This window comes from Dipodomys ordii, unplaced genomic scaffold, assembly GCF_000151885.1.
Source record: "Dipodomys ordii isolate 6190 unplaced genomic scaffold, Dord_2.0 Scaffold95, whole genome shotgun sequence".
NCBI lineage: Eukaryota > Metazoa > Chordata > Mammalia > Rodentia > Heteromyidae > Dipodomys > Dipodomys ordii.
In genome coordinates, this window is record NW_012267311.1 from 3,623,942 (window position 1) to 3,651,474 (window position 27,533).

The 27,533-nt window shown below is 42.9% G+C and overlaps 1 protein-coding gene across 1 annotated transcript; it reads right to left on the bottom strand.

Annotated features, from left to right (window-relative positions):
* LOC105993339 (protein FAM205A-like) lies at nt 1-27,456 on the bottom strand. The gene is made up of 5 exons (XM_013026573.1): nt 27,313-27,456; nt 26,242-26,287; nt 25,661-25,721; nt 2,107-4,066; nt 1-1,746 (listed from the first exon to the last, which is right to left on the bottom strand). The coding sequence occupies exons 1-5, from the start codon at nt 27,454-27,456 to the stop codon at nt 1-3; spliced, it is 3,957 nt and encodes a 1,318-aa protein (XP_012882027.1).
* Nucleotides 27,457-27,533: the final 77 nt, after the last annotated feature.

Sequence of the window (27,533 nt, forward strand, 5' to 3'; positions counted from 1 at the left end):
CTAAGGTGTATTCCCTGGTTGGGTGGCATAAGCCACTTGAGGGCAGTGTCGAGGGCAGTGGAGGGGTTGGCCCAGTACTGGGGCAGAGCCTTGTGGTCTGGAGCGCAGGCGAAGCTTATTGCCTGGGGAAGGAGGACCTGCTAAGGAGGCTGTGCCCACTGGGCTCTCAGTAGGATCAGGCTGGACCTTGGGGTGCTCCATTGGCTTCTTTGTCTTGGTTCTCTTCATGGGACTTGGGGCATGAGCCAGGCTGCTTAGGACATTTTCCATTCTGGGTTTGGCTTCCTTGCCAGCTGTACAGGATGTGGATTCCAGGTGCCCTTTGCCTTTCATCTCAGGGCTCATACGGTATAGAAAAGATTTTATCTTACTTCTCAGGCCAGTGTCTGCAAATCTGGTCTCCCTGTGAGCAGGGGCCGGCCTCATGAGCCCCTTCAAAACCTGACCTTTGCAAGCTGGGCTCTGCAAAAGCTGATCCTGAATTGGTTGGTCCAGGAAAGGCTGGCCCTGGGGAGCGTGGGCTGCCACAGGCTGCACGTTGTTGGGGGTCCTTTCAGGTGAGAGGATGCCATTTGACTTGCTTAGTCTGTGAGGCAAGTCATGCGCAGATTCTCTTCCTCTGGGAATTGACTCTGGCTGTGGGTGACTCTGGGAGCTGTGTTGGCAGGGATTCACAGGATGAAAGTTGTATTTCCACCGCCATGAGCCTTGGGGTATCTTGTTCAGGAGTATCCCCTCTGGCCTCTGGACTTCGGCATGGGGTCTGTCCTCAGTGGCTGAGGAGAGCTCAAACCCTGCATCTCCTCCTCCAGGGTCTCCTGCTGCCTCGAGCTTCTCTGGGTGGTCCTCTCTCTTTCTTGCCAGCATGGACACATGGGCTAAGTCCTTGCTTTTCCCAGGGCTTTGGGGCTCAGGACTTCGGGGTTTCTCCAGGCTGGGGTGGCTCACATTGGTCTGAACTTGAACACAAAGCACCTGAGCCTCAGTCATGTCCCTACTAGGTTGAGAGATCTCGGAGACCCAGGGGGCAGAACCATAGGGCACGGCTTTCAGACCAGGGTGCTTTTGGTTATGCTGTATTGCCTCTAGCTCAGTGGCCTGCTCAGTGGCCTGCTTTTCTTTGGGGCAGAGCCACTTTGAAGCAGGAGGAGGGTCTAGAGGTAGTTCCTGGAGCACTGTGTTTCCTTGGTGTTTCTTACTCTGAAGACACTCCTGTGAGCATTTGTACTCTGGAACTGCTACATTTGGTTTCCTGGACTTTCTTGCACCTTCAGGAATTCCCAGTTGTATCTCTAGGACCTTTTTCTTCAGGTGGAAATTTAATTTAGCAAGCATATGTGTATTGAGTAAGCAAGGGCTGACAGAAAGTGCCTGCTTCTTGGGAGGTGCCCTTTCTGTTTCGGCTTCCACCTGTAGTTCAGGCTGGGATTTTTCTCCAGTGACTTCACAAGGTTTGTTATCATCTTGAAAGCATGGTCCAGGGCTCTTGACTGAGGCTTCAAGGGAGAGCATCTGAACCAGAGGCTCCTGTGGGATCTTAATAGACTTAGACACCATCTCTGTGATAACAGATTGGTTAGTGGCTATTGGTGATGTAACTCTAGAGAGAGCCACAGAGTAAAGAGCAGGGAGGCCTGACAGGAAGGCCAGATACTTATGCCGTAAAGTTGTCTCCAGTTTCTCAATGGTTTCATCAGATAGAGCTTGGGGACGCTTTTGGTGTTCAGTGGCAGCACCTGGTAAGGCCTGCTTCTCAATGTTTTCTTCAGGTAGGGCTTGGAACAGTTCATGGAATTCAGTGGCAGCGCTTGGTAAGGCCTGCTTCTCAATGGTTTCTTCCAACAAGGCTTGGAGCAGTTCCTGGTGTTCTGTGCCAACAGTTGGTAATGCCTGTTTCTCAATGGTTTCTTCAGACAGGGCTTGGGGCAGTTCGTGGTATTCGATGGCAGAATTCAGTGAGGCCTGCTTCTCAATGGTTTCCTCAGACAGGGCTGGGAGCAGTTCTTGGTGTTCTGTGGCAGCACTTGGTAAGGTCTGCTTTTCAATGGTCTCCTCAGACTGGGCTTGGGGAAGCTTATGGTGTTCAATAACACTACCTAGTAAGGCCTCTGGCTGCTGGCCAAGGGCCATTGGCTCACAGGGCATCACTTTGTGATATAGATCAGGTTCACTTGCTGCCTGCAGCTCCAGAGGCTGCCCTTGTAGCATGTCAGCGAAGGGAGCCATTGCTAGCACCCCAGGAATTCTGCATTCCCAGGAACTGTATACAAGATCAGGGACCTTGCCCTGGTGAATCTGCCCACATTTGGAATCAATGTGGCTTTGCAACATTGCCTGAGCTTGGACAAAAAAATGTGGCATGGGGACAGACACTTGTGAAATCATGGGGGAGAAGAGACAACCATCTCCTTTAGCCTCTGGGGCCCCAGGCTTGGAGATGCTCATGTTGGGTAGGGCTTTGTTGCTCCAGGACAGGGGCTGCTGGCCAGTGGAGGAATGAACCAACTGGATGGACTTCTGTATCTTCTCAGGCAGGCCCCAGCGAAGGTGCATCAAGTGTTTCTGGAGGTGGAATCCCAGTAGCTTGTGGGCATGCTCTGGGAAGAAGTGGAGTTCTCTGGTGAGGATTGAGAAGGGCTTCCCTGACCAGGAAGCTTTCACAATCTCACAGGACTGGACTTTGTTATGCAGTTCACACCGCACGGGGCTCTGGGCATGCTGAGATGGATGCAAGGCAGCTGGCAGGCCCCACTGGAGCTGGAGCTGCCTCTGCAGCAGGTGCCATTCTAAGGCTTCACACTCAGCCAGAGTCAGAATTGGGACGGTGATCAGAGCCTCCTGATGCTGGGTTGGATACTCCCCATTTGGACAAGGTGGGGAGGGGGTGACTTGAGCTAACACAAGGCCAGGCTGACTCAGCAAGGGGAGGTAGGAGAGGTCTTTGAAGAGATGAAGATCCTTCAAAGACAGCTTGGACATATTTTTGGAGAGTCGTTGAGGGCCTAAGAAAATGGCAACCAGGGACTCACTGTGTAGAGAAGGTAGGCCACAGAATAGCTGGTGGTATCTTTGCCACACGCTGCTCCTTGAGTCATTAGTCTGTCTTTTAGGCAGTGGACGGTGGCCACTTATTACTGCCACTGCTCTACAGGGCAGGGGGTGTACCTTACAATTCTGGTTTTGTTGGACTCTTTTCCCTAGGCTTGTAACAGACCACTCAGAAACCCAGAGGGATTGTGTGTGCTGATAAGCCAAACATGAATGCCAGGACTGGTAGGGTATGGTACCAATTATGTGAGCAGTGACTTTAGAAGTACTACTTGGGAAGGAGCAAGTCTGTAGGTTTTTTCTAGATAGGCAAAACAAAGTTGGATCTGGCATAAGCTCCCTTAGAGAATTTTCCACACGTCTGGGGAGTCCCCACTTCTGGAAGTGGATCCATTTTTTTACATGTACTTCGAGAAGCCTCAGTACTTCAGGACACAGGAATGCCAGGTGGGTAGGGAGGAATAAACCTATGTGCAAGGCTGTAGGATGTGTCTGTTTAGTGATCTTTGAGTTCAATGGCAGAAAAGAGTCTTGGGCCTTTAGACGATAGTGTTGTTTGTTCCCCTGGGCACAGTTAGCAGTGATCTGTATCTCCTGCTCATTCACTGTAATCATAGTTCCCTCAAATCTTGAAGAAGCCACCATCTCTGAGTCCAGGGACGTCTCTGGCAACTGAATGTCCTGCACTAGTTGGAGATGATCAGCCCAGTATTCTTGGATGCTGACTACATTGGTTGGCTGAGCTAAATGTTCTGTTAGTTCTGTTTGTCTTGGGGTTACAGTTGCCAGTGAAATATCTCCAGAGTTCTGGGAATGAAGCTCCAGATTCTGCTCAAAAGACATGTTTGACCTGGGCAACATCTTTATATCAGATGGCCCCAGTAAAGTGGTGGAGAATTGGTTGGTGTCAGCCTTCAGCAACTCCTGAATCTCCAGAGCTGCAGTATTGCAGATTTTGCAGTGGGGATCTGCACACAGGAGCTTCCGCACGCTTTTCTCTTGAGGAAGCCAGCCCTGGCTGGGAAGAGAAGCATGTTAACAATAGAGGATTCTGCCTCCTTGGAAGTGTGGGGCTGGGGATACTGCACCATTCTCAGTCCTACAGGTTCTCTAGGCCTACACTGTGGAAAATGAGCTCCTTGTAGGAGCTCCTCATTCTGAGAAGTAGCAGATATTCATGCTACTATACCCATTATATTAAGAAACCTTAAGAATAAGATGGCAGACTGTCCTCTGAAAGTGTAAGGCCCAGGAAGTGACCTCCCTGAAGTCAGATCACAGAAGCCAATGTGAGAAAAGTTCAGCCTTGGGACTCTGCCCTAGCATAGCTAGCTGTAAAGAGAAGCTGACCCTGATGACTTCTTTATTCAGAATCCATTCTCTTGGCTGCATAATTTGAGTTCAACCCATATAATTTCTTTTGTGAATGATACACTAGTTGAATCCTGAATTACAGAGCTATTGTGACCCTAGCACAGAGTAGAATTGGGTGACCTGCTTTTCCCTCCTGAGACACCTGAACTTCACTCTGTCTGGGCAACCTTTCAGCCAGTCAAGTAGACTCCCTTCATGTATGTCTCTTCCCAGGCATTATCCCTCTCCTCATCCCTGCCCCATGCCAGACCAAGAATTCTTCATGGACCTGGCTGCAAAGGGTAAGAAATCACCTTTTCATGACAGACAGCAGCTCCCATGGCGTCTCACCTTCTTGGATAAGTCTCTTAGCTGAGGAACAAGACACAGCATTATAGGAATATTTCAGGGACATTCTATAGGTAGCTAAACATTTAGGCCTTTAGTGAGAGGACACTGAAAATATAAGAGCCAATGTTCTAAGGCATGTTTGTATATACCAGTTACAACATGCTGTCCCTGACCCAATTTCATGAGTGAGGATTTTAATATAATTTTTGTTATTATTAAGATGTTGTACAGAAGGCTTACTATTTCATAAGTCATTTTCCCACAGTTACATAGGTAACTCGTGTATACTGAACAGCATGAAGAAAAGTAACAAAAGAACAAATGAACACCAACAACAATAACCAAAAAAAACCCCACAATGTTCCCATGTTTCCATTTCCTGGAATTTGTTTTGATAAATAGTATTTTGAACATTCATTTTCAGGTTCCTCCCCTACGGGTATCCTCCTTTAATCTGACTGTGTATAGATGCCTAAAGTCCTGTTTAGGGTATGTCTGGTTATATTTTGTATCTAGTTTCCACATATGAGAGAAAAAGTACTGTTTGTCTCTCTGAGCTTGGCTTACCTCATTTAACAAGGTTTGTTCTAGGTCCATCCATTTCCCTGCAAGTGATATAACTTTATTCTTTCTAATGAATGAGTAAAACTCAATTGTGTATAGCCACCACATTTTAATGATCCACTCATCTATTGTAGGGCATCTGGGCTGTTTCCTTAACTTGGCTATAGTGAATAGTGCAGCAGTGAACATGGATGTGCCAGTATCTTTGCCATATCTCGACATGTAATGATCTTTGTAGATGTCAATAGTGGTATGGCTGGGTCATAGTGAATTTCTATGTTTAGTCTTTTGAGGAACCTCTAAATTTCCTATGAATGAGGATTTTTAATAATATACCTATCTTTAGATAAGGCTAGAGATTAATTCCACAGGGTCATAAAACTAGTACATGATAAAGTTAAGAACATCTACCAAAGTTCATCAATTCTTGGAACATTTCCAATTTTTGACCATTCTGATTTCCCATCCAGAGCTGTGAAGCTTTAGTGGTTACAGCACACATATCATCCTGGCACCAAAGGTCACAGAGAACTATGGGAAGCCTGCCTTCCCAAAGGGAGTCAGAAGAGAGATTGGAACTTTACCTCTTGATGCTCTAGCCCTTTGCCTGACCTTTCGATGATGCTAAAAAGAGGGAAAAGAGTATTAGCATGTGAGGCTGGAACTCCATTTCACATTTTTGGTGTCCAAGATAAAGATCATAAACATCTCCCTTTCCTTTTTTTGTGTGCCTGCCCATATTTATACACTCTACTCTATTTGCCTTTCCCCACCCTTTAAATAAAAGGTGGTTTATTTGAAAGTGAAGGAAAGCCCTGAAAGTAGAGAAACCCTAGCAGGAAAGGCATCTAAAGAGGATTCCCTGTACTCCATCTTTTTTATACCCCAACATTCTCTTCTCTGAATGTCTTTGATTCACTTTGAGACTATTCTCTTTCCTCCTGTCCCCACTCTAATAACAAGTTCTGCAGGGAGCTAAGGATATCTCAGAAAGAAATATTTGCTGGGAGCTGGTGGCTCATGGCTGTAATCCTAGCTACTCCAGAAGCTGAGATCTAAGGATCATAGTTTGAAATCAGTCCAGGAAGGAAAGTTCATAAGATTCTTGTTTATTTGTTTGTTGTTTTGCTGGTCGTGGGGCTTGATCTCAGGGCCTGAGTTCTGTCCGAGCCTCTTTGTACTCAAGGCTACCATTCTATTACTTGAGCCACAGTGCCACTTCTGGCTTTTTAAAGTAGTTTGTTGGGTGTAGGGCTTGAACTCAGGGCCTGAGCACTTTCCCTCTTTTGTTCAAGGCTAGAGCTCTACCACTTTGAGCCACAGTGCCACTCCCACTTTTCTGGAGATAAGGGTCTCACAGGCCTTCCTGCTTATGCTGGCTTTGTACCATGATCCTCAGATCTTAGTTTCCTGAGTAGCTAGGATTACAGTCATGAGCCACCAGCACCCAGCTTGGAAGATTTTGTTTGTTTGTTTTTGTTTTTGCCAGTCCTGGAGCTTGTACTGAGGACCTGGGCACTGTCCCTGAGTTTCTTTTGCTCAAGACTAGCACTCTACCACTTGAGCCAGAGTGCCACTTCTGGCTTTTTCTGTTTATGTGGCACCAAGGAATTAAAACCAGGGCATCATGCACACTAGGCAAGCACTCTACCATGAAACCACCTTTCCAGCCCAGAAGAGTATTTTTGACAACCCAAAGACTATTGCTTACACAGCTTTACAAAACTGAAAAATCTCACATTTGGGAGGGTTTTTGACATCCTGTGAGGATGTTTTGATATATAGTTCTAAACCCATGCCAAAGAGAGAGGTTCTTGGCTTTTCAATTAGTCTACATTGCCAAGACAACTTGATAAATAAATGTTCCGAGAAAGCTTGTCTTACTTTTCGAATTACTTTCTTTCATTCTTTTCTAAGTACTTCTGCTAAAAAGTTTTAACTGGAACTAAAACTTAAGTCATGAGTTAAAAATATGAGCAAGAATTCAAGGCCTTTGTGAAACATAACCTCTCTGTATGTCACTTTTATAACAATAAAATAAAAAGTGCTGGGTGCCAGTGTATCATGCCTGCAATCTTAGCTACTCAAGAGGCTGAGATCTGAGGACTGAGGTTTGAAGCTTCAGTCCTCAGATTGAGGAAAGGCTTTGAGACTCTTACCTCCAATAACCACCTAAAAACTAGGAATTGAGCTGTGGCTCAGTCATAGAGTACTCATCTTGAGCATAGACTCTTAGGGACAGTGCCCAGGTCCTGAGTTCAAGCCCCACAACCGACAAAAAAACATAAAACCCCAAAACAAAGGAAAAAATGTTATAAAGCACAATGGAAACTAGAAAAATAAAAGAATTCAAGGCCTTGAATTCAAGCCCCAATACCAGTACACAAAGACACAAAGTCTTAAATTAGTTCAGTTGTGGTCAGAGTATTTCCTTACCGGGCAGCAGCTTCTTTTAGGTTCAAGCCTCACTCCATAGTAACTCCTTTTCATTTGCCATATAATTAGGATAATTATGAAGAAGAAGACATAGTAATACAAGGGATATTCAACATCTATCAGAACACATGAAGCACTCAACATGGTCTAAATCTTATTAGCATAAAGAAACCAGCCATTCCTCTGTCTAAGAGCTCAAGGTCCTTATGAATAATGAGAGTGCTGGACCCTGTCATGTCCACCTCACAGAGGGCAGAATCAAGCCACGCTGATTACATCACAAAGCCCTTCTGTTTCCCAAGGGAAGTGCAGTGGTGATTCAGTCTGTGGATGGTGTGTGGTCCTGCGTCAAGGTTACATAGTCTGCATCTATACGTGCCACACTCACATGCTGTGTCTACTTCCCACTTTCTCTTTACTACCACATTGCCTTGTGTTGCTCTATCACCAGAACTGTCAGGTCACCTGTTCCCAGAAAACTGAGGGCTCTGGTAGCTGGTGAGAAACAGTGGTTAGTACAGAAGAACCTCCACCAATTCCTCTACCTCTCCTGAAAATTAAACGAGAACCATGTAATCAGACTTCAGGGAGGGCAGGGCATCCTTATAGTTTAAAAATGGAGAGATTTGGGGCTGGGAAGGTGGCTCAGTGGTAGAGCGCTTGCCTTGCATGCCTAAGGCCCTGGGTTCAATTTCTCAGCACCACATAAGCAAAAAGAAAAAAGCCGGAAGTGGCGCTGTGGCTGAAGTGGTAGAGCGCTAGCCTTGAGCTGAAGAGCTGAGGGACAGTGCCCAGACCCAGAGTTCAGGCCCCACGACCGGACCAAAAAAAAAAAAAAAAAAGAAATGGAGAGATTTGATGTTTCAGGAGGTAGGTGGAAAGGAATAAGAAGTGGCAGTATCTTTAAATAACATTGTGGGAGGAAGGAATGGAAGCCCTCAATCTATGTGGGTGAGAAGAGATTGTAACCTTTCATGGAGGGACATTAATGCCATTTACTTCTGGAACTTTGTCCAAGACTTGAGTTTCCAGAGCAGTTTCTACCCACATTATAGCATCCTGCCTGCTTAAATCACAAAACACTTGGTGTTTGTAGCTGAATATCCCCATTTCTGGTTGTTTGGCATTCGCTTGTGAGATTATTGTTTGTTTGACATGACTTTTGTAAATCTATAAAACAGGGCATATGTTTTCAATGTCACTTCCATACTCATCACACCTATATTTTTTTATCAATTTTCACATTTTAGTTTTCTGCATGATGAAATACAGCTTCCCTAGATTCAATGGTAATTCAAAAGTAATGAGAATGAGTTCTTGGAGAAAAGGAAATAAAAGTTTATTAATTCTCCTAGACAAAATGATGATTGCATGAGCAATTATCTCAGCAAGAAGCACAATCCTACTGAGTAGAAGGAGAAGGTAGTTTTTATAGAAAGCTCAGGAGCAGGGGCTTCTGGAGGTACTGCTGAGGTGTGGTTTTGGACCATATGCTGGCCTTAAGTCTGCTTATTTTCCAATTTCTGGTGTTCATCTCCAGAATTGTATTCCTTGTTGTCCCAAATGTTCTTTTATTTCCATGGTCAATAAGATAAGGAGTATGGTTATCTCAGCTGGAGCCATAAAGACATTCATAAATTCCCTCACTTGAAGAATGAAGGGTTGGAGGAGGGGAATAAGAGAGAAAGAAAAATTGTTGTTTTAAAATTTGTTTAACTGAAAGCACCCTGGTTAGTTACTGAACTAAAACTACACTTATAAACAGATTTTGGTGTCTATTCCTGTTACACCTTGATATTGTTATTTATACAACACATAAGATTTCTGAAAATCCTCCAGGATGACTTGCCTTTGTAAGAAAGTTTTCAAACAGAAGAAAAGAAAAATCTGGGCTGGGAAGGTGGCTCAGTGGTAGAGCACTTGCCTTGCATGCATGAGGCCCTGGGTTCGATTCCTCAGCACCACATAAGCAAAAAGAAAAAAGCCGGAAGTGGCGCTGTGGCTCAAGTGGTAGAGTGCTAGCCTTGAGCTGAAGAGCTGAGGGACAGCGCCCAGGCCCAGAGTTCAGGCCCCACGACCGAACCTCCTCCCCCCCCCAAAAAAAAGAAGAAACGAAAAATCTGTAAACTCAACATCTCTGAAGCATCTATCTGGTCCCTCCTTCAATACTGGTAATAGAGATACACAGAGTGCTTATCCCTAAGCTAGATAGTATGTTAAGTAGCTCTCTGCTATATGAGTCAATATCTGAGATAGATCAACCTAAAGGAGGAAAGATTTGTTTTGACTCTCAGTTTCTGAGGTTTCAGTCCAGGGTGACTTGACCCCATTGCTATAGGTCTGTAGTGAAATATAACATCATGATGGAGGGAGTGGAACTGTTTACCTCAGGAAGCCAGGAAGGAGAGAGAAAGGTAGTAGTAATAGCCAGGAACAAGAGCTTCTTCAAATATTTCTTGAAACTTCTTATGTGGATAATCATGTTCTCTAGATATACTAACAATTGTTTAAATATGTATTACTTTTATTTATTTTTATTGTTTATTGCATTGCCTAAAACTTCCTAGAATGATCTTGGATAGGTGCATGAATAGACATCTTTTGTCTTTTGCTACTATAGAAAAGATGTAGATGCCCTTCATCAGGTTAAAATTTCCTTCTGCTCCTTGTTTTCTGAGAGCTCTTATTCTGAGTGGATGTTGAATTTTGTCAAATATTTTTTGTACCTCTATTGGTATGTTCATGTAACTTTTTTTCTTTAGACTGTTACTATGGTAGAAAGTTGATTGACTTTTTAAATGTTGAATCAGCCTTAAGTTCCTGGGATAATATCTCCCAAGAACACCAGCTTGGTCATTGTGAGAAACATACTCATCTGTCCAAGTTCAAAGGATGGACTAAGAGACAAGAAGTCCAATGAAAGTAAGACCTTAATGGTGGTCTTGGAAGGTCGGGTACCTGATGAACCTTTTCTTCCCAGAATAACACATAGTATTCCCTTTTTTGCCAATATGTCTGGGTGATCCTATTTTCCAAAGCCATCCTGTTAGTGGCATCCAGTTGACTAGCTACTTCTAGCAGAGCCTCCCAGGTGTAATCAACAAACCTCTACTGATTATAGATGAAATCATTCAATTTATATTCTTATTGATAGTAGTCTACCAGAAGGCAGCAAATGCAAATCCTGCAGTTATTTGTTTCTAAATTTAAACTCATTATGAACACCTCTTAAAACTCATATGGAATTGATACAAATTTTGGATAAAAGGACCTAAATCCTAAATCCCAAGCCTGTTGCTCAGCCTTGGGATGGAATGCCAGGATAAATGGAATGGCCAATTGAACTAAAGTATAAATCTTAGTTCAATTGGATGGTAAGGTATTATGGAGATTCTATTTATCACAGTACTACCAAACATTTCCTCAGGATTTGCAGAGCTGAGTAATTGCTAATGCTCAACCCATCCGTGACAAGATGGATATGTTTGTGTAAGTGATCAGTTCTCCCACAGTGAGTTCTACCCCCTGCCTAAAGAGACAAGAGGAATATTTCATGTTCCCTGTAGAGAATCCTTGAAGTCTGATCTTTGCAAAGTAGGAAAGAGCAAAGGCCGACTCGTCCAGGTTCTTCTGATTTCTGTAATGCCTATTGTGATGCCCCTTCTGTCGGTCATCCTATTGGTAAATGGTCAGTATAACTCAAGTTCTGCAGATTTTATGGACTGTCTCAGTGAATTAGCTTTGGTTTCTGAATTCTCAGTAATTTTTTCCCTGTTATTTTCTGACTTTTAATTTCTTTGCATTTTGCTCTTTATTATCTCTTTTTGTCTGCTTGCTTTGGGTTGAATTTTTTCCAGTTTCTTAAGGTAAAAGCATAGATATTATTGTTTTGAAATCTTTCTTTTTTCTGATATGGACAGTTAATGCTATACATTTTAATCAAGCGATATGCTAGCTGCTCCCACACATTTTGACATGTTCTATTTTCATTTAGTTCAAAATATATTCAATTCTCCTGTGAGACTTCTTTGACATGAGTATTTAGTATTATTTCATTTAATTTCCAAATTAAGGTTTTTCCAAACATCTTTCTCTTTAAATTCCATTACACTCATAGTTTATCATTTCAAATATCTTTTATATTTTTTCCTTTTTATGGTGCTAATAATTGAACTCAACCTCTTACTTACTAGGGATCTGTGCCCCTATCCTACCCATGTCCCTATATCCTTTTGCTTTTGTTTTGTTTTGGATAGAATCTCACATTTTTACCCAGACTGGCTTCAAACAATGTTCTTTCTACCTCCACCTCTGAGTATCTGGGATTACGGATCTATGTGGCCATGCTTGTCTTGTTCTTTAGATAGAATCTCATCAACTCTGCCTTGGCTAGCCTCAACCACTATTCTCTCTTTGTCTCCAAAGCAACTAAGATTACAAATATATACCACTACGTCCAGTTTCATTTGTTTTAATTTCTTATGTTTCTTTTTATGACTAAGAATATCCTGTAAATACCCCATGTGTAGTTGATAAGAATGTATATTCTAAGGGGGCTGGGAAGGTGGCTCAGTGGTAGAGCACTTGCCTTGCATGCATGAGGCCCTGGGTTCGATTCCTCAGCACCACATAAGCAAAAAGAAAAAAGCTGGAAGTGGCACTGTGGCTCGAGTGGTAGAGCGCTAGCCCTGAGCTGAAGAGCTGAGGGACAGTACCCAGGCCCAGAGTTCAGGCTCCACAACCGGACCCCCCCCCAAAAAAAAGAATGTATATTCTGCTGGTTTCTGATTTTTGGTTGGTTAATTGGAGATAGGAGTCTCCTGGATTTTCTTGCATGGGCTAGCTTTGAATAACAGTCCTCAGATCTCAGCTCTAGAGTAGCTAGAATTACAAGTATGAGCCAATAGTACCTAGCTCTATAGAATACCAATGGTCTGCATTCTTATATTAATTTTCAACTAATTCTCATCTTCTTAGTCCCTTACAAATCCTCATCTTCAAAAGTATGTACTGCTTCTGGTCCCTAAGACTTTTCAAAGTACTATCATTCTGTCACCAGAGGATGGATGAGGGTTTCCCTCAGCTTCTAAGTTTCCAGGTAAAATACTAGGTTCTCGAAACTCACCATGAAAAGCATTTCAAGGTGTCTCACACCAAAAAAGAGAGTCTTACAAAGTATAAGTTTTAGCAAGGATTTATTAACCCTTTAACAGGGTTAAAATAGGAAGGAAAAGAAAAACATTTGCTGCTCTCATTGCAGGAAATGGGAGTTGAAGACTCAGAATGATGGCTCTTATCTATAGCTTTTATACTTTTTGAGCAGGGAGCAAATTCAGGTGTTCTATCAGTCCTCATCCATAGACAATAATTGGGAGTGGATAAGATAGGTGAGGCCCATTCAAAACCCAGTTAACCTTTAGGACTTTCTTTTGCCAGATTCTAATTCTGCATTCTATCTGTCTTTACGCATTGTTACCAGATTTTTACTATTTCAAAGGAAAAGGCAGATTTAGATCATGCCACCTGTATTTAAAAGGAGAAGGCAGATTTAGGTAGCCCTTCCTATATCTCCTAGTCTTGAAACTTAACACTAAAAAGGTGTGTTGGGAGAGGAAACTATTTTTTCAGTTTACTCCTGAGTTTTAACTTCTGAGTCTTGACCTTTTGATATTTATTAAAAAATAATATAATTTCCCTGTCTCATCTATCCATCTTGCCTCACTTCTGGTTCACTTACTTCTACTTCATTGTCTTTATTGGTCATGTTGTCTATAAAATCTATTACCATACCATTAGCCCCCCTGTTTTCCACTTTGTAAAATTTTACTGATCCTCCTTCTTCATCTCCTATCATCCCCTCTCTGATGTTTTTTTTGTGCTTATGGTCTTAGGCATTTAAAAAATCCCTTTTCATTTATCACAAAGACAAGTCCAGAACCACTGGTAAGTTCCTCCAAATGTTAATTTTTAAAAAACCCAAACCAACTTTTTAAAAAATTCAAAAGGAAAGAATACTTGATGTGAAGGATGACAAGGTGGATGGAGTTCAGGTAGAGAAAAGCAAGTAGAAGCTGGGAAACAGGCCAGATGAAAAAGAGTTACGAAAACCAGGGCTCAAGCCAATTGCACATAGGAAATTTAAATCACAGTGTGAGAAAGAGACAGCCGGTCATTAGGTTCCACAAAACAGGCAACAGCTAATCAAAAGTAATCTAACCAAAGACATAAACCCTACTCTTGAACCTGTCTGTGAACAGCTGTGCCGCTTTTAGTTAACTTTGTCTCTTGTACCAATTCCTAATAAATCTTTGTTTCTCCTAGTCCCCTGGCATGGTAAATTCTTTTACTACCCAAGACCTCAGCTCCAAATATCCATGACAGTCATCCTAACATTATGCTATAACTGTGGGTACATGTTACTGTATATTGATTTAAACCAATGTCTAACACAGAAAGGAACACCGACTGGTGGGAGTAGACCAATGGTGGGAAGAGGAGATAACTTCTTAATCAGGTGTGGTGGCACATGCCTAGAATTCCAGCATTTAAGAGGCTGAGGCAGGGTTCAAGGCTATCTGAGCTACGTAGCAAGACCCTGCCTCAAATTATATATATATATATATATATATATAAAACCTTTCCAAAATACCAAGTCTTCATGGTAGAGACCATGAAGTCAGGTTCCAGAACCTGACTGGCATTGGTGAAGTCCTAGGCAAGAACCTGAAGGAAAGAGCCTTTGGCAAGGCCTATGTGGTCCTTGGCCAGTTTCTGGTGCTGAAGAAAGATGGGAATAGCTAAAGGACACATGTGACACCAACACCACCTTCAAAAATAGTATGGTGGTGGACAGCTGGGTGCCGGTGGCTCACACCTGTAATCCTAGCGAATCAGGAGACTGAGATCTGAGGATCATGGTTCAAAACCAGCCTGGGCAAGAAAGACCACGAGACTCGTATCTCCAATAAACTACCAGAAAATTGGAAGTGGCACTGTGGCTCAACTGGTAGAGCACTTACCTTGAGCTGAAGAGCTGAGGGACAGTGCCCAGGCCCAGAGTTCAGGCCCCACAATTGACAAGAAAAAAGAAAAATATTCTGGTGCCCTCTAGTGATGCTCTTTGGGGATCCCTCATTCCTCAGAGCCAGCACTTGACTAGAGCTAGAGTCTATACCAAGTGGGAATCCTCCTTGTCCTCTACTAAGGAAAGACTGCTGTGTCCTGCGCACCTCCAACTCGCTCCAAGTTCTCTTTGGAGTTCTCTTACCTCACCATTTCAACCTTTTTGGAAATCTCATTCTTACCTGCATTTCCTTTCTTTCCTCTGCCAGTTCCATGGGGAAAGGTACAGCTTTCCTAAGTGGTTCTGTCCCTTCCCTCACTCCAGTCTTCATGTCTGGTCATCTTGATGACATTTGGCTACTTTGGCAGAAGAGTCACTGTCCTTTTCAAGTTTTTTAGATCATAATAGAGTGTAATATGAGTACAATTATAACTTGCTTTTTAAACTATGGTGTTCATTTTTCCAAGATTTTAGCCTAGAAAGACATGTATAGGGTGGCAACAAGAAGATTGGCTAAAGGTTAAACTAATGCTATTGAAAGACAGGATTCAAGGGATGTGGAAATTTAGGGGTGAGAGGTTCTTTTCTCTTCTCTCCTTTCCCCTTTCCCTTTCTTTTCTCTCTTCCTCACTTCCTTCACCTCCTCTTCTTTTCCCTCTCCATGCTCTCTTCTTTCCAAGCATGCAGAGGAGAGAACTAGAATTAAAGTGGACAGATAGAGATAGGAGTCTGAGGATCTGTGACACGCTGACATTTTGAGTGGGGTGCGGACTCTCTGCTCCTACCTAGAGTCCCATGGGTCTGCTGGCATGCTGGGATGTAACAAAACAAGGAAATGAACTCACACATTCACATTCACTCCTGTGACAGCCCTGCCAGGGTAGAATAGGGGAAGGGGAGTTGCAAAAGTTGAACAACCATGGTGGGTCATTTGTCCAAATTCCCTTGGTAGAAATCTGCTAGGAACAGAAGCTTGTGGGGACCATGGGAAGGACTGGGTCCACCCTAAACCAGGATGTGTGCACATTAACCCAGCTTCCCACTTGAGGCTACTGTGACCCTTCCTAGTCAATTCCCTTCATTTGTAGGGCCCCCTGGTCTCCCAGCTCTGGGGCTCTCTGCCCAACTCTCAGCATGCAGAGAGGATGTGCCTGTCACATGACCTCCTTTGATCTTTGAAGATGCTTCAGGAAAACACCTGGAGATTGTTGGTTCAGCAGGCCCAGACCTCATGTCTCTCTTCCCTGGGGACCACGTAGGGCTGGATGCCCATCTTTGTGCACACAACCACCCTCAGAGGAGGGACCCACCCATGCTTCTTCCCATCTGAGCTTTCTGCATCCTGCTGGTGGTGTACACACTGTGCTAAATAGTGGGTTCCTGTCAGATGAAGCAAGTCCTGACTCTTCTTCCTGGTTTGGTGGAATGGTGACTGATCCAGGATTTCCTTCATCACCAAGGGTGCCCCTTCTCTCATACCACATCATCAGGAACTCAGCACTTTCTGCCATTCTCCCCCCACCCCCTGGCTCTCGTGGGTTGGTTGGTTGGATGTGGCAGTGGTGCCACCTGCTGAGGGATGTGAGGTGCTCAGGGCAGCTTTTTTTGTCATCCTGCTTCCCATTTTCCTCTTTTCTTTCATCCACCTCCAAATCCTTCCCGGTCCCTACTTAGCACTAGGATGCCACTCTGGTCCTATTTCTGTCTCCAGTGCATGCTCTTCCTCAGACTTCATGCCTTCAGAACTTCCCCTGGGAACTCTCCTGCTGCTCCAGGGTTCCAAGAACTACACTTCACATACAGGATTGACAACTTCAACCACCTGTTTTTGTGTGTGCTGATACCAGGGTTTAAACTCAAGGCCCCATGCTTTTACTTAGCATTCTTGCTCACAGTTGACACTCTTATCATTTGAGCCATACCTCAAGTATAGCCTTTTGCTGGATAACTGGAAATGGTGCCTTTCTATCCAGGCCGGCTTTGAACCTAGATGCTCCAGATGCTCTCAGCTTCCTGAGTAAGTACAATTATAGGCATGAGCCACTGGTGCCCAGCTTCAACGACCTTTCCATTCCATCTAGACTCTTCCACCACCACCAGCTCCTTAGGCTCTAATAGAAACCTTGCACAACCTTTCTCCACCTCTGGTTTTCCAACTTTACTTTGCAGTCACCAACAGCCATAACTTTTCCCCAGCTCCTGACTTATCCCTTTGCCCACACTCACTTGTATGTAGAGTAACTTTCTTCTATGCTTCCATTATGCATCCATTCATACCACCAGTAAAATGTCTGTACTTTTTTCTGAATATAGCCCCTCCATTTGGTCTGCACTCTAGCATTGTTTCAGACATTCTCCTGGCTTTAGTGAATCCAGTGATACTTCTTGACTGTATCTTTACCATCAACATCTAGCAAGCTAAGCCTCCGCAAAAACATCTTTTCAGACCCTCTACTAGCTATTTCCTCCTTTGTCTGAACTTCTATGATACAAAAGTCCGCAATCAACTTTCCTTTCATTCCATCTTGAATCCACACATCTGTTCAGCCATTGCTCAACTGAAGCTGCTCTTCTCAAGGCTATGAGTGATTTCTGTATTCTATAGTCTATTCCAAGTCCTCATCTTACTTGACTGATGAGCAACTTTTCATTCTGTTGATCATTTTCTCCTTGAAATATTTTCCTCTTTTTGTTTCAAGGATGCAACATTCTCTGGCTTCCTACTACCTCACCGGCTGTATTGCTTACCAGTTTCCTCTCTGCTCACTGCTTCTTCCCTTTCTCAAAAAATGAAGTCCTAGAGGGTCCAGGCCCTGAATCTTTCCTTCACTTATACTGTTCCCTTGGTGGCCATATATAGTCTCATGGTTGTCTATCTATCATCTGTCTTATCTATTTATCTACTATTATACCTGTCTATCTGTGTGTAACTTGGGATCTTTCTTAACTCCAGGCTCATATGCCCAAGTTGTCTAATCAGTGTATATACCTGGAGGTACAATCTTCATCTCAGACTGTACAGAAGTGAGCTTCCAATTTCCTAGCCTTTACCACCACCAGATAATACATATACAAACTACTTTGATGTCAAGATTTCCCACATCAATTAACGGCAACTCTAATTTTTCAGAACCCTGGTTTCATCCTTGACTAATTGTCCATGTTCAATCTATCAGGAATCCAGCTTCTATAGATGCCTATTATCTTTTCCTACTATTACTACAGTGCCCTTGTAACTTATTTCTCAGTTTCTATCAAACAGTATCCCTAACAGTCTATCATTAGCCCCAGAGCCTAAGTGATCTTTTAAAAACATAGGTCAGAACTGAATATGTGCTCCCAATTTTTTTTTTTTTTGGTCCGGTTGTGGGGCCTGAACTCTGGGCCTGGGCGCTGTCCTTCAGCTTTTCAGCTCAAGGCTACCACTCGAGCCACAGTGCCACTTCCGGCTTTTTTTCTTTATGTGGTGCTGGGGAATCGAACCCAGGGCCTCATGCATGCGAGGCAAGCGCTCTACCACTGAGCCACCTTCCCAGCCCTCCCAATTTCTTTAGAATACGAACCAACACGTTTGCATTGGTTTCCCAAGCCTCATACCCATCTGGCTCCTTATTGCTCTGACGTCATCCCTTGATTCCTCTGTTTTAGGTTTCCAGTCTCCTGTGACGTGAGGCATGCTGCAGCTTCCAGGTATCTTCAGTAGCTATAATTTCTGACTGGAATGCTCTCTTCCTCGTTTATCTATGTGGCTTGCTATCTCGTTTCCCTCTAGTCCTTGCTAACATGTTAATTTCTTAGTGAGAATTGCCCTGAGCTCCTATTAAAGCTGTACCTTATTCACATCTTCCCTAAACTTCTTACCAGTTCTTTGCCTGTATCAGCTCGCTTTTAACCCAGTATATTTTGACTTCTTCTTTTTCCTCCCCCAGCACACTCTCAATGTGAGATTCCTCTTTTTGTTCATGGCTGTATTTTAAGTGCCTATATAAATGCCTGGCATTTAGTGTTTTACATATTTGTTGAAAGAATCAAAGAATAGGTAACTGCCATTCATCCTCCAGCCTGTCAAGCCTCAAACATTTTAGACTTTATCAACTATACAAGGATTTCTCAGTGAGTCACCATCCTCTGATACATTGTACCTATGCTCGAGATGTACTCTTAGCCTGACTTGGGCCTCTTGACACCTGACCTCCTGCCTGGTTAACTCTATTTATTCTTTGAAACTCAGCTTACAATCACCTCTTCTAGGAAATTTCCCCAAGCCTCCAACTAGACTAAATGCCACCCCCAATGTATTTTCACTTATTTCCTCTAACTAGCTCTTTTCATATTGCTTCTAATAACAGTTGTATGACTGCCCCAGAGTCCATGAACTCTATAAAAGGCTTGTGTATTGGTTGCTGTGGTCTCCAAGCGACTGGCATAATACCTGAAACAATAAATATTTGTATCCTTGAATAACTAAGTACAAGACTCAGCTCAAAGTCATTTTCCTTTGTGAACTTTTTGACGACCTCCTTATCAACGGATCTATGAGGCTTTTATTCCATGCAGGCAAAGGGCAACAGAATAGCAACAGATCCACAAAAGGCTCCCAGGTAAATTAGCCTAAAGAATCTCCCTAGCTTAGGGGAGGGAGACTGGGACAGGAATATGAAGAACTTAAATTTATTGCTATAATTGCTCTTTTATTAATAAAGCAAGGCAAGAAAATGTTTCTCTTTAGAAAATAAAGAATATAACTAGTTAAGACCCAATGGAATGGCTCAAATGGTAAAGCACTTGCCTGGCAGGTACAAATCCCTAAATTCAATCCCCAGTAATGCCTCACCTCCAAAAAACTTATGACATTAACAGGGAAACAATAGGGGGTATTCTGTCATTTGTTTTGACATTTATCATTTCTGTGTGCTTTCAGTAAACATGAAAACACCTCCTTGAGTTGGTAAGAACCCAGGCATACCATGTGGAACCATGACAGAATTCAAGCCGGCCTTATCTTCAATGCACCTTAAACAAGGTCCTTTGTCTTTTGCCTAAGTCCTTTATACACATTTCATGCTGGGGCTAGGAAAAGTCATATGAAAAGCTAACCCATCGGAAATTAAATATAGATTTAAGCTCCTATATCCCATGGGAAGTATTTTATACATCCCTTTTCACATATAGCATTGAAAACAAGGAGACACAAACAGGTGGCTATTAGCTTTAGGTACAGAGTGTATTTGGAGAATACCACACATCAGCTACATGTTGATGGAAATTAACATTGACAGCTTGTCAATGGCTTGGAAATTTACACACTCCTTTTGCTTGGAATGGATATTCTCTTTGTATAAACCAGTACCTTCTGCTGAGGTGAGAACTGAGACCTAGGATAGATTTTTTTTTTCTGGCATAAGTTAATTTTTGGGAGCAGTTGTTTGAGTTAAAGATTCAACCTTAGGATTGGTTGAACTGTAGCAAAGGTTGTTGGAGCTGATGGTGGGGGTACTTTGGGCATCATAGAAGATCAAGCTTTTCTTCTCAGTAGGGAGAGGATGAACCTTAGGGTTCTTTGGTCTCTTCTCCAAATGAACTGAATCCTGGGCTTTGTAGGCAATTTTATTCTTCTCAACTTCTGACCTGGCTTTGGTCACTGTCTCCACTTTACAGGGAGGACTGGGTACCTCCTGCTTTTGACATTTCACTTCAGGGTTAATCCAGTGTGAAAAGAATGTCATCTTGTCCAAGTCAACTTCTGGATCTGCTAGAAGTGTAGAAGAGCACTTGTAAGTGTAGTCTTTCCCTGTACCAGACCCTCTCAATTCTTGGCCCTAGAAAGGGTGGTCCTGAAAGGGCTGGCCCTGCCAGTTTTTGCCCTAGGAACCATAGCCTTGAAACATTTGACCTTCAAAAGTTTGGATTTGAAACATGTGGTCCCTTCAAAATACTGGACTCATTTGTCCCATCAAATGGTGGCCCAATAATTTGGCCCTGTAAGGCCTGGGCACCTTGGGTTGGGAATTTACAGGAATTGTTATTTGGGTGATACCATTCAGCTTTCTCTAATGGACATTCAGTTCACTCCTATCTAGTTTTGTTGTCCGTAAGGAATTCTGGAGGCAAAAGTACTGGCAGGAAATAGCAATCAGAGAGAAACAGAGATAGTGGTTCTGCAGATTAGCCAGATCCTTGACAGTCTCTATTTGCTGAAGGCAACTATGTTGGCTAAACTAAAGTTCTGTTCTTCCAAATATATTGGAAGTAAGGGGTTCTCAGGTTCTCCCTAATGGCCCTTGAACCTGAACAGAGTGTTTCCTCTGGCTAGGGAAAGTACCAGTACTACACCGCTCTTTCTGTGATACTTGGGTCCATGATTCCCTGGGCGAGGGCCTAAGGATTTTATAGGGCTGTTCACTTTGGTTTCTATCTATACACAAAGTACTTGGGCCTCACTGGGTAATGAGATCTTGGAGGCCTAGTGGACAGAACTTTGGAACTAGGTTACCATCATCTCTGTTGTACTGTCTTTAGGTTGTTTGCAAGGGTTCTTTTAAGCAGCCATTCTGTACCTGGGGATGTGGGGTACTTGATTGAGTAGGGAGCTTCTGGAGCAATGCTTTCCCCTTGGTTGTATCCTCCACATAAAGTCTCTTATGAAGAGTATTCCTTGGGATGGCAAAAAATTTGTTCCCTTCTGTCTTTATGAGACTTCTCAAAATGTATCTCTAAGGATTTCTTTTTTCAGATTGAAATTTAGTTTGGATAGAGTGATTGGGGGATGTCAGGCTCCATCTGGCTCTCTAGAAGTACCATCTCCCATCTCCACTCTCTGTACTTTACCCTTTTACACTGTCCATACAGGTCTCACTGGCACCTTGAATACACCTCAACTACTGGCATCTTGAATGGCCCAGAACTTAATACAGTGCTGTTCAGATAAGATAGAGTTATTCTGATGGGCCTAAGCATTACCTGTGATTTAAGATTAGTTAGTAATTGCCAAAACCAAGGGCTGGAAAGAGACACGAAATAGAGAAAAGGCAGTCCTGGAAGGAAGGAAAACTTAATCTCCAATTTCTTTTTTTTTTTAAATCTCCAGTTTCTTAATGGTTCCTTAAGACAAGGCACAGGCAGATCAGGGTCATTAGTAACAGCATCTGTGAAAACGCTCACTGCCGGCTAAGGCCTGTTGTATTCATGGAGCTACTTCCTGATCTGTGTAGGGAGCTGATTTCTGCCTCCAGGCTTAGGGGCCTGCTTTCTAGAGGGCTGGAGAACTGAGTTGCTATCAGGGCCCCTGGAGTACTGTATACCAAGTGATTTGCAGCCCAGCAACTACAAATGGAGGCAGGGATGATAGCCTAACATTCTTCCCACATTTACAATCTATATGGCTCTGCCACATTGTTTTGGCCTGAAAAAGCAACTGTAGTCTGGCCATGCTGCCAAAGTGTATCAGCATAGGTCACTGTCCTCACTGGCTTCTGAGGAATCAGATCAGATCAAGGATGTGCTATTCCTGGGCAGGGGCAACTGGGATAGACTGCTGCCACTTTGCAGGAAAGCCCCAGAAATGATCAATCAACCATTTCAACTATTTCTAGAGATAGAATTCTAGCAATCTTTGTGCATGCTCCAGGACAAGAGGACTCTGTCTTTTGGCACAGGCTGCAGAATGTGTCAGAACTTACATTGCATCTACAAAGATCTCTAGAAACTGGTAGGCCCCACAGGATATAGCAACTCAATAGCAAGTGCTATCCTCAGACTTCATACTTAGAAGTGAGACATTGATCTGAGCTTATTGATGGTTGGATGGAAAAGCCCAAGTTTGGGAATGTAGGAGAAGAAGCTGTGACACAGTGAAATGGAGGAAATTTTAGGCAGTACAGAGATGTAGGAGAAACCATTGAAGAGAAAAGGTCCAGGGCTCCCCTGTTGTGGAGCTATATCTAGGAGCAACCAGTAAAATATCAACTAAAGAACATTGCCCAGAGATGGCACACTGAGGTCATATGTGGACTCCAGGAAATGGACACTTAAAAGCCAAAAGGTGGAGAGGGTAGAGCCAGAACCATGAAATAGGGTTTGGAATTTGCTCATGATATTTCTGCTCTATGGTTAACTGGCTAACCATCCATGAGCCTTAGAGGGAAGGGAATGAAATCTCATCTTTTCAGCAAAGGCCAAAGACATGATTGTTTTGTAGGCTTTGAAAATGTGGGGTTCAAGCTGCCATGGGACTCATCCTACAGATCATGGAAGTCCTCAATGTGGAAATGTATCCACTTTACCCTCCTACTTAAAAGCATCTTTTAGACATGGTAATTACAGGTGAAAGGATGTGAGGTTGTAGGAGGGTGTTTTAGGTTCAGGAATTCTGGGTCCAAAGTAGGAGAGGGAACCTAGCATTTAGAGTTGCTGACCTTGGTTCTTCTGGACAGATGTGGAGTTGTTCTTCTTCCTCTTATGCTGACTCTCAGGAATCCCAGGCTCCTCAAGACTTGAAGAAGATAGAGCTCCTACATCCTGAGATACACTTGGTACTTGAAATCCTTGCACTCGTTGGAGATAATCAGGCCAGTGATATTGGACACTGATAGCACAACTTGCCTGGGCAGTAGTCTTAGTTAAAGATTTCTGATCCATTAATTGTGGCACTGTGTGGCTTGGTACAGGTGAATGTTCTCTGGTGGGCTGCGAACAAAGCTCCTGATTCTTCTTTAAAGACCTATTTGACATGGACCTTTCATGGACTTGTGATGTCCCTGATAAAGAAGGGAAGTCCTTGCTCTCACCAGACAGCAACTGCTGAATCTCCAGAGCCATGGCATTGCAGATTTGGCAGCCAGGATCTGCACACAGGACCCGCCGAACGCTTCCCTCCTGAGGAAGCCAGCCCTGGCTGGGAAGGGAATCATGCAACTGTTAACAGTGAAGGGCATCTGCCTCCTTGGAAGCCTGTGACTGAGATTGCTACGGTGACCCCACCCCCACCCCGAGCCCAACAAGTTCTAGAAGTACACCTCCTGAATGCTTGAAGGGCTGGGCTAAGTATCTAGGATAAGGATGGGAAGGGGAAACAAAGAGGAGGCAACAATGCTTGTACTCGTTATCTTGCCCATGCAATTGTAACTCCTCTGTACGGTATTCTCACAATAAAAATAAAAAAATTAAAAAACATCCTGAAGCCTAGGCATTCAAACTGTGGGGAATGAAGTCCTCATTCCAAGAACTATGGTATGTCCTTGCTACTATCCGTACCCATTGACAATCAGTCTCATTCTCTAGAAATCTTTTTAATACATTTTTATTATAAAAATACTGTATAGAAAGGTTATAGTTACATGAGCAAGGTAATGAGTACATTTCCTATCAAGCATCGTTGCCTCCTCCTTTGTTTTTCTCCTACCATCCCTTCCCTCCCACCTCCACAACTACACTCCCCCCTACCCCACCTAAACTGTAAAGTTCGTTTTTCAACATAGTGTCTTGTACATCTCATTATTACAGTGGGTCAACCTGTATCCCTATGTCCCTATTTAAGCATTTTGTTTTTTCCCTTCCCCTCCCCAAATTAAAGAAGTGTATATACAAGATTGAGGGCACCGACATCCAATACAGTGAGAACAAGGGTTATACCGTGGGGGAGGAACATACAAAGAAACAAAAAAAAACCCCACATGGTACATTATAAATACGTTAGAAACAATAGCAAGGGAAAAAAACACTTGTGTCCCTATCTTGGTGTTCATTTCACTTAACATCATCTTATCTGGTCATATGTACATAGCTTTTGACCTTTTCTGCTTGTCCCAGACATATACTAGTTATTGAAAATAAGGGAAACCACAGGACCTTTGAACCTGGCTTACTTCACTCAATATAATTTTTTCCAAGTTTTCCCATTTCCTAACAAATGAGGCAATGTCATTCTTTCTGATGGAGGCATAGAACTCCATTTTATATATATATATATATATATATATATATATATATATTGAATTTTCTTGATCCATTCATCTACTGAGGGTCATCTGGGTTGGCCCCATGTCTTAGCTATGATAAATAATGCTGTAATAAACATAGTTGTGCTAGTAGCTTTAGTATGGTCTTGTTTGTGATCATTTGAGTCCATTCTCTAGAAATCTTAAAGAGAGAAGATGATAGGCTTTAGACTATCCTTGGAAGTGAAGATAGACCAGAAGAGGTAAAGTGAGCAGGTTCTAGGCACACCTAGTAGTAGTCTGCCCTTGAAAGGGTGTAATTGTAAAGAGAATATGACAGTGTGACTACTTCTTTTTTTTTATTTTTTTTTGGGGGGGTCTGGTCGTGGGGCCTGAACTCTGGGCCTGGGTGCTGTCCCTCAGCTCTTCAAGCTCAAGGCTAGTGCTCTACCACTTGAGCCACAGCACCACTTCCTGCTTTTTTTTCTGCTTATGTGGTGCTGAGGAATCGAACCCAGGGCCTCAAGCATGTAAGGCAAGCGCTCTACCACTGAGCCACGTTCCTAGCCCACAGTGTGACTTCTTTATGCAAAATCCATTCTCTTGACTGGATAACTTGTCTCATAGTTGTATGAACTCCAGTGATGTATTTTACAAATGATGTGCTGTCGATCCTGAACTGCAGAGTTACTGTGACCCTAGCACAGAGTAGAACTGGATGATGATTCTTCCCTCTTAAGACATCTCACTTGACTCTGCTCTAGCAACCCTCTCAACCAGACACTTAGCCTCCTCTACATATGTTTCCCTTCCAGGCATTATTCCTCTCTTCATCCCTGCTTGAGGCCAGGCCAAGAATTCATCATAGGCCAGAGAGGGAGTTGGGAGATTGAAAAGAGCAAGAGATTACCTTTTCATGACAGAGAGCAGCTTCCGAAGCTTCTCTGCCTCTTCCTGGGATGTTATCTGAGCTGAAGAACCAGGACACAATGTTATATAGAACAGGAAAGGATTCAGGGCATCCTATGGGAAGCTGAAGGCCTTTGAGAGGAGACTGGTAATCTATAATCACATCTGTAGTCTAAGTCACATCTGTAAACAACTGAACTATTCACAACTTGCTATCCCATAGATAATCTCACTTGATCTTTTATAACCACGTGATAAGGGTGGCAGGATCTTTAGTGTTAAGCCCATAATGTAAAGAAGAAGACTGAGAAATGAAGGGACTTCCATAGGGTTGTAAAACTATCAAAGAACACAGTAACATCTCTACTTCCTCATTCTTCATTTTTGGGAAAGCAAGAGAGAACCATTTGGAATATTCCTAGATACTGATTCCCACCCAAGTGAGTCTCCATTTAGCAATTGTCATTGAGGCCTTCAATGATTAGTAGCATCTGGATTCTGGAACTAGGTTTCACAGAACGTTGGGCTCTATGGGGACCTCACCCAAGTAGAAGGGAGTCTAAGGAGAGATAGTGACTTTACCTTTTGATGTTCTATCTCTAGATCTTTGTTTGACTTTTCGGTGACGCTTAAAGACAAAAACAGAATGTGAAGCTAGAATAGTATTCTTTCATATTTAAAATACAAACTCTATAAACATGTCCAATATTTCTGTTTTCCAATTTAGACAGTCCTATTTTCCTTTCATGCCCTTTCTTTTTTACCTTAATTGTTTCCTTCTTTACTTATTTCTGGCTCACTTTAAGGCTCCTCCATATACTTTAAAAATATGAATCATATACTCGTTTCCAGCTCAGCATTTATTTTTTAAATTTATTATTATTATTATATTTTGTTTATATGGTACTGAAGAGTGGAGCCAAGGGCCTCATGTAAAGTAGGCAAACACTCTACCACTAAGCCACATTCCCAGCCCCCTCTATAACTTTTTCTTTCATTCTCTGGACAAATTCTGTGGGGAGTGTGGGATGAGACAGGAGAAAATTGAACAAATGAAAGGATGGATGATACTATTAAGGAAATGATTTTAGTCATCAAAGGCCCTAAAATGGACACCAACTAGGCTCATGACCCAAATTAGGAGCTATCCTGGGACCCAAAGAGGAAATCCTCAAAAAAATCAAAGAGTGCTGTGCGTGGTGGCATATTCTTATAATCTACTCATGAAGTGGATCACAAGTTTGAGGCCAACCTAGATAAAGTAAGACCCTATTTTAGTAACAAAATGGATGGGTATGGTCATGGCGCTAAGCCATGAGTTCAATCTCTAATATCATGAAAAACATACAAAAAAATGAGATGAGTATACTGGATTGTGTCTGTAATCCCAGCTACTGGGAGGTAAAGATCAGGAAGATCATGATTTGAGCTGGGCCCTGAGAGACGAAGCAAAACCCGTCTGAAAATAACCCCAAACAAAAAGGAGTCGAGATGTGTTTCAAATGGTAAAGTAATTGCCTAGTAAGTGTCAGGCCATAAATTCAAACCTTAGTACCAAAATAAATTTTAAAAATCAAGGGGCAAAACTATGAGAAAGGGAAGAGATAAACCTTGTTGAGGGCTTGTCCATTTAGGCCTGGTCATAGTACCTACCTGGCAACAGGTCTTATTATGCTCTGATCTTAGTTCTTGGCGGCTCTTTTTCACTTGCCAAATAATTAATGCAATAATGAAGATGGATCCATAGGTATATAAGGGAGATCCCACATCCCACAGAACAAACGTAGGGCCCAACATGATCTAAATCTTAATATCCATCCCTCGAGCTAGGCCTCCTGGGTGTTAAACCTAATGTTTCCAGATTCTAGACTTTG

Coding starts and splice junctions, on each gene's coding strand:
- LOC105993339 (XM_013026573.1), bottom strand. CDS start 27,456: ATGTTGGGCCCTACGTTTGTTCTGTGGGATGTGGGATCTCCCTTATAT. Junction 4,067..25,660: donor CTGCTCTCTGTCATGAAAAG/GTAATCTCTTGC, acceptor TTCTCTTCCCAG/CCAGGGCTGGCTTCCTCAAG. Junction 1,747..2,106: donor CCCTTGGCCAGCAGCCAGAG/GCCTTACTAGGT, acceptor ATTGAGAAGCAG/GCCTTACCAGGTGCTGCCAC.